This window comes from Puccinia triticina, chromosome 11A (genome assembly GCF_026914185.1).
Source record: "Puccinia triticina chromosome 11A, complete sequence".
Lineage (NCBI taxonomy): Eukaryota > Fungi > Basidiomycota > Pucciniomycetes > Pucciniales > Pucciniaceae > Puccinia > Puccinia triticina.
In genome coordinates this window covers 2,331,869-2,338,579 of record NC_070568.1, presented here as the reverse complement: position 1 = coordinate 2,338,579, position 6,711 = coordinate 2,331,869, and the positions used below count along the sequence as shown (strand labels likewise).

Below are 6,711 nucleotides of genomic sequence, written 5' to 3'. Positions count from 1 at the left end.
GATGAAGCCCTGCTTCTTCTCTATCTTTTGGTGTAACATACCATGCAAAAAAACCATGACATGGGGGTATAAATACTGATGCAAAAAAAAACCCTTCATGGAGCCTCAAGTTTGTTCCCTGCCATGCCAACTTTCACCGCTTAGGTGTAAGTCCCTCCTGTGGAGGGCCCTTCGGGCCCCCTTGGAGGGACTTTGATAAGTTTGTTCGCGCCCCCACCTTCGGACTTAGGCCCCGTTTGGCAGCAGTAATGTCATGTGATGACATGCACTTACCTAATGTGATACACATCACTTGTGTATTTCATATATTTCTACATAACTTGAGTGTTTGGCAGACACTCGAGTCATGTACTTTGATCTACATAACAAGCTGCATGGCCGGTACATACCGGCCATTGGATTGTGTATTCGATGGCCGGTAGAAATGCTCATTGAGGCGAGTTCAAGGCCGTTTCGATGACCAACTTGATCGTTCGTCGAGATCAGGGAGTACATATACATACATGTAGACTCTTTGATGAACGATAGAATTGGTCACCAAAGGGAATACGAGGTCATCTCCCTTTGATGAATGACTGTATTGGTCATCAAGGGATCATCCACTCCCAATAATGGCCGACACAGTTGGTCGCTAACGAGGATGGTCGGTAGATCCAACCTTGCAGGGGGCATATTCTCTTGATGAGCGGGTGTGTTGGAATCAATGGGAGTGGAGTGTGGACTAAGTTGGATGGCCGGTCCAAAGTCTGTACCGGCCATCGAGGGGAGTACCGGAACAAATGTACTGGTGGGAGGGTATGGTTGGGGATGTGTGGTGTAAGTGTGCCGATATCATCCCAAATACACCCCCAGGGGTACTATGTGACCCCCAGGGGTACTATGTGGGAAATGGCGGGGGTGATGAGCGGTGATGACGAGATTCGTGATGACCTTCATCACTTCTCAAATCTGCCAAACGCGCGAGTGATATGATTTGGGCCTCGGTGAGGCCCGGTTATAGAAAAGCAGTAGTTATTACATAACATCACTGCTGCCAAACGGGGCCTTAGTGAAGTTTGGACTTTCCTCCGGAGAAACTCCGAACAGCGCTTGAAGGACTCCCAGATCTCACTTCGAAGCTCCTTCGGTTTTCAGTACGACCAGGGTCCGCGACGTCCTTTTTCCGAGGTTGATTCGGATATCTTTCGAAATTTTGCGTCCGCCGTGTATCAGTTTCACCGTTGCTCCTCTGTCCGAAGTTTCAGCGGAGGCCCGATCCGGAGATCGTATTTTTCCGGGTTCCGGATCGCCGCCGGGCTGTCCGATGATGTCATTGGACTATAAAAACCCAACACCTTCTCCTGGCCTCTCGCCCTCCTGACCTCTCCCGACCTCTCCTGACAACGACGACGACGACGATGGCGGTCACGACGAGCCTCCCCGTCCTCGTCCTCCCGCACAACCAGATCCTCTTCCCCCACCAGACCATCGCCAACCTCACCATCAGCCCACCGCTCTCCATCCAACTCGCAAAACCCATCCTGAGCCAACAACAACAGAAGCAACAACCGATCCACGTCGGATGCCTGCCCCTCAAACATAACAGCAGCAGAGAGACCACTAGGAACGACGTATCTCTGCAGTCCAACCTGGTCCAGCATGCCTTCCAATGGGGCTGCATCGCACGCATCACCAGCTTCGACCATTCGACTGCGAACCATTCTCTGAAACTCAGCCTGATCGGCATCCACCGATTCAAGCTCACCAGCTTCAGCAATCTCCAAACACCCCTCCAGGCTCAGATCTCCAGCTTCCCGGAGATTGCCCTCGAACCATCCGCCCTGCTCGAACAGTTCAAGGCCGCCATCACCCGATTCATCCTCCTACTCGCCAATGCCATCACCCCTCGTCAGCGTGCCCATGACCCGAAGCCGCAGATCGACAGGCTCATCGACTCCTTACAGCCCAGCCAGCTCTCCTTCCTCGTCGATCTCATGATCCGGGATATCCAGCTGATCCCCTGGCAGGACAAGCTCGAGTTCTTGAGCTACTACAACTCACAAGTCAAACTCGAGAAATTCATCCAACTGCTCACTCGCATCTCAGACCAGATCCACATCTTCAACGCCCAGTCCGACGGCGCCCAGATCAGCACTACAAAATCCGCAGACTCCTCCTCCTCCTCCAGCCTCACCCCTCAACAGAAAGAACTCTTGATACGCAGTCGATTGAAGGCCATCAACTCCCAACTCGCTAATGGAATCGAACAGCTCAGCCAACTCTACCAATCCAACAACCAATCCATGTTCAATCATCATCCCAACGACAAATCACGCCCGCTCCGCATTACTTACCCCAGACCACGTCCCTTCTCTCGTCCGATCATCATCGGTGGCGCTCCTCGTCGCAGCAGCTCGGGGATGTTCGATCAGGGAAGCCCGTTTGGCGAGATTGATTCGGAAGGGGACGAGCACAAAGAGCTCGAGAAAAAGATACAGTCCTCCGGCATGAGCCAAGAAGCTTTCCAGATCTGTTCCAAGGAACTCAAGCGACTATCATCCATCCAGCCCAGCTCGGTAGAACACAGTGTCATCAAGAATTATCTCGAGGTCATGCTCGAGCTTCCCTGGTCCAAGAGTACCATCAACCTGACCAACCAGGCCCTCCTCGCCAAAGGTTTCCTCGAAAAGGCCCGCGCTCAACTCGACATCGACCATTTCGGAATGCTCAAAGTCAAACAACGCTTGGTCGAATTCCTCGCCGTCATCAAACTCCGTGTTGATCTTGAAACCCGAGCAGCAGCCAATACACAACAGACCTCCTCCCCAAACAGCTCATCATCCAATCAACCTCCCAACGAATCCAAAATCAGCCGGCTTTGGAAAGACACCGTGGACCCCACTTTCCTCGTCGAGCCATCTGACAATCATCTCGATAGACCAACAGTTGATCGCTCGGGACTTGCCGGCTCACCCAAAGAGACCGGCAAGAAACCTGCGCCGATCCTCTTATTGGTCGGCCCTCCAGGGGTGGGTAAAACCTCTGTGGCCAGAAGTATTGCAAAGGCGCTCAACAAGAAGTTCTATCGAATCAGTCTGGGTGGGGTCAAAGATGAATCGGAGATCAGAGGCCATCGCCGAACTTATGTTGGATCGATGCCTGGCTCCATCGTCCAAGCTTTGAGACGAGTCGGCGTGAATGATCCGGTGATCCTCCTGTAAGTCAATCATGATGTCTTGGAGAATCCAGGCCTGGCTGACTTGATATTATTGTAGGGATGAGATTGATAAAGTAGGCAACAGAAGCATTAACGGGGACCCAGCCTCAGCTCTCCTGGAAGTATTGGACCCCGAACAAAACTTGACCTTTGTCGACCACTACATCAATACCCCTATCGACCTCTCGTCAGTCTTGTTTCTGGCGACTGCCAACTCGACGTCGACGATCTCTGCGCCACTATTAGACCGACTGGAGACCATCCAAGTGGATGGGTACTCGTTGGACGAGAAGATCAACATCGCAAGCCGGAACTTGATCCCCAAGCAAATGAACAATTACTCGCTTCTGCCGCACCAATTCATTGTCGACGACCACCAAGTCTTGAAAAAAATCATCTTGAGTTATACGAATGAGTCCGGCGTCCGAGGTTTGGAAAGAGAGATTGGGGCGCTCTGTCGCGCTAAAGTCTTAGAGCTCGTCCAAGATCGTGAGCACAAGTCCGACCAAGACCAGGCCGTGCAATTCAAAGCCAAGATAGACCTGGAAGATGTGCGCCGAATTCTTGGGCCTGAACCTTGTGAGTTACTGATCTTGACCCAGTCGAAGATTAACACTAACATGAGCGTTTTGTTTCACAGATGAGATGGAAGTCTCGGATGTGAAATTGAAGCCGGGAGTGGCGATAGGAATGGCGTATCAAGGGAGCGGAAACGGGTCGATCCTGTACATAGAAGCGACGAGTTACCCGGGGAAAGGTTTGCTAAAGCTAACGGGCTCGCTGGGCTCGGTGATCAAGGAGTCAGCGGAGCTAGCGTTGAGCTGGATCAAGGCGAATGCGTCTGTGATGAATGTGGATCCGGGCAAGATCGACGGGACGAGGGATGTGCACATCCATTTCCCCTCAGGCGCAGTCAAGAAAGACGGCCCGTCGGCGGGCGTCGCCTTGGTCGTCGCCCTCGTCTCCTTGCTCTCTGGCCTCGTCGTCGACAACACCGTGGCCGTCACCGGCGAGATCTCGCTCCGAGGACAAGTCCTGCCCGTCGGCGGGATCCGCGAAAAGGCACGCGCCCTCCTCCCTCTCTCCCCTCAACCTCGTGCTAACTGGCCCTCTTCCCCAATGTTGTTGGCAGGTGTTGGCAGCGAGCAGGGCAGGCATCACCCAGATCCTCATCCCGGCCAAGAACGCGAAAGACGTCGACGCGGACGAGGGCCTGCGCACGCTCGCTAACAAGGTGTCGGTGCGCTACGTGGGCTCGTTGTACGAGGTCGTCCGGATCGTGTTCAAGGACCAGCTCTGGACCGCCCCCGCCTCCTCCTCGGCCGAGGCTCCTTCCGCACTCCCTCACTCCCTGCTCGGCGGTGGCCTCCGCCAGCCCGACTTGTTCAACCTGCGCGCCCGAGCCGCCGGGAGCTTCTTATGAGACCAGTCCTGCCCTGGTACCCTCATCGGACACTTCCATCCCCTTCTTTTGTGTATCTTTTTTTTAATCCACCCCCGCGTGGAACAGCTGTGTACATGCATGCTGCGATGTACCATTGATTAGTCCGAATTGGTGAATGTACATCCCATCCATCTTTATGCTGTTGAAAACGTAGAACTGTGCGAGAATCTTTGTTGGTGTTCTTCACGTAACTATTAAGATATTTGTAATTCATCATCATCGAAATTAGACGAGCAGCCCATCATTTCGATTCTTCTGGTGGTCTTCGCTCGACTTCACCCAGGACTAATGCGTTCCTCAAATACAACTGCAGCAGATTTTCGACGTATGCTTACAGGATTTGGAAGTCATCATGGAGTCCTTGGGGGTTTGAATCACGGAAAGCAAGGCTTCTTTTAGGTTCCTTTGTTGATTTTGTGAATGTAACTTTTTTTACAGAAAGAAGAGGAAAAGAGAATTATAGCATTGCATCCATCCGTAGCTTCAACGAAGCTCTCACAGTCCTGATCTTGGAGAGCAGGACCTCACAGGCTTCCAGTGGTATTTCTTGGGGCGAATAGACGCCGGTGGACTCGACATTGACTGAAACAGAGTACGAATGAGTCCACTGGAGACTTGGAGGAGGGTGGGAGGAGGACGCACAGATGAAATGATCGCGGACGCGGCCGAGGGAGACCTTCCCCTCGAACTCGGGATGGCGCAGGACCTCCCGACTGACGGAGTCGTTGCGCGGGTTCTTGACGACGCAGGTCTTGGAGGCGCCGGTGGGCCCGGGGACGATGGCGATGACGCCGGGGGAGAAGCAGGCCTGGAACTTCTGACAGTCGGCCTCGGGGATCGGCTCGTGGATGATGATGTGGGGCAGCAGTCTGTAGGAGGCCGTAGCTGTGATCCCACCCACACACACACACACACACACAGCGCGTCAGATTCGGCTGCACTAGGTGGGATAGGAGAGACAGACACTTGCCGACGGGCGAGAACTTCGCATGGTCCTTCGCGATCCCCTTCACACAGTGCATCTCCGCCCGGATCTCTTGCCCCGGCCGCATCTTCACTAACACGATGTCTTTCTGCACCGGCCGCGGCGGGTCGGCGCCGAACATCTCCGGCTGGTCGCCCTTCGGCTCCCATTCCAGCGCATCCGTTGTCACTGAAAAACACACTATAAACAATCTTGTTTTTTTTTTTTTTAGTGAGCGGGAGGGGAGACCGGTACCTAGGGCGTTCTCGTAGAGGATTGTGGGGTCTTTTTCAGTCTTGGACACGTTCGGCTTCCGCCGACAATTGACGACCAACTTGAACACGATCGTGTTGAGGTCGGTTGCGCCTTCGTCTGATGGGCCACCAGAGGGTGAGCAACTGTGAAAGAGAAAAAACCGAGGAAGGGGGACGAACCGGTGCGCATGTCGACGAGGCGGGGGTCGATTTTCAAGGGCACGAGGCCCAGTCTTTGGGCCAGGACTTCGTCGTGGACGAGCGAGGTGTTGTTCCAGACGAACACGTCCTCGATGGCTACGGTGGGTACCTACACACACACAAGAAGGGGCGGAGAGAGAGGAGGGGGAGGATCACCACTCTGGATGGTCGACATCTCCGGGTATCGCTTGCTTTCGCCCACTCACTTCGGCGAGCATGATCCGCCGGATCGCGTTTGCGATGCTCGCATCGATCCCAATCAGGTCGAACTCGATCGACGTGCTCGAGAGCCGCGAGATCTGGATCTTCAGGTTCTTTCTTCATCAACCCACACACACACACAGAGTCTGGGTAAGCTTTCTTCTCCATCCCAGAACAGCGCCTGCCCGGTGGGTGCTGACCTTCTTGAATGTCTGGATGTCCCAGGCGTGGTGTTCGCCCGGCCAATGTCCCGGGAAGTCGTTCGCTGCGACCTGTGGTGTGCTAGAAGTCAGCACTCGCCGGCGGCCGGTTGCGCAGGGTCTGCTCACGTCCTGCACTTTCTCCGCCTCGAGCTTGACGTGGTGCCTCGGGTTGAGCCTCGTCGAGAGCGTGTCTGGGTTCAGGCCCGGTGGAAGGATGCCGTGGTCTGCCATGTGCGGTGGTTGGTTTT

General features: G+C 54.3%; 2 protein-coding genes across 2 annotated transcripts; one reads left to right on the top strand and one right to left on the bottom strand.

Moving 5' to 3' along the window:
- Window positions 1-1,303: 1,303 nt before the first annotated feature.
- PtA15_11A239 (uncharacterized protein) lies at window positions 1,304-4,619 on the top strand (the record flags this gene model as incomplete). The annotated part of the gene is made up of 6 exons (XM_053161126.1): window positions 1,304-1,308; window positions 1,487-2,110; window positions 2,204-3,196; window positions 3,255-3,775; window positions 3,837-4,258; window positions 4,329-4,619. The coding sequence occupies 6 exons, from the start codon at window positions 1,304-1,306 to the stop codon at window positions 4,617-4,619; spliced, it is 2,856 nt and encodes a 951-aa protein (XP_053025104.1).
- Window positions 4,620-5,097: 478 nt separating this feature from the next.
- Window positions 5,098-6,694, bottom strand: PtA15_11A238 (uncharacterized protein; the record flags this gene model as incomplete). Its single annotated transcript, XM_053161125.1, has 7 exons — window positions 5,098-5,525; window positions 5,611-5,793; window positions 5,860-5,976; window positions 6,039-6,168; window positions 6,266-6,373; window positions 6,461-6,532; window positions 6,590-6,694. 7 exons carry the CDS (start codon window positions 6,692-6,694, stop codon window positions 5,098-5,100), a joined length of 1,143 nt encoding a protein of 380 aa, XP_053025103.1.
- Between the last annotated feature and the right edge of the window lie 17 nt (window positions 6,695-6,711).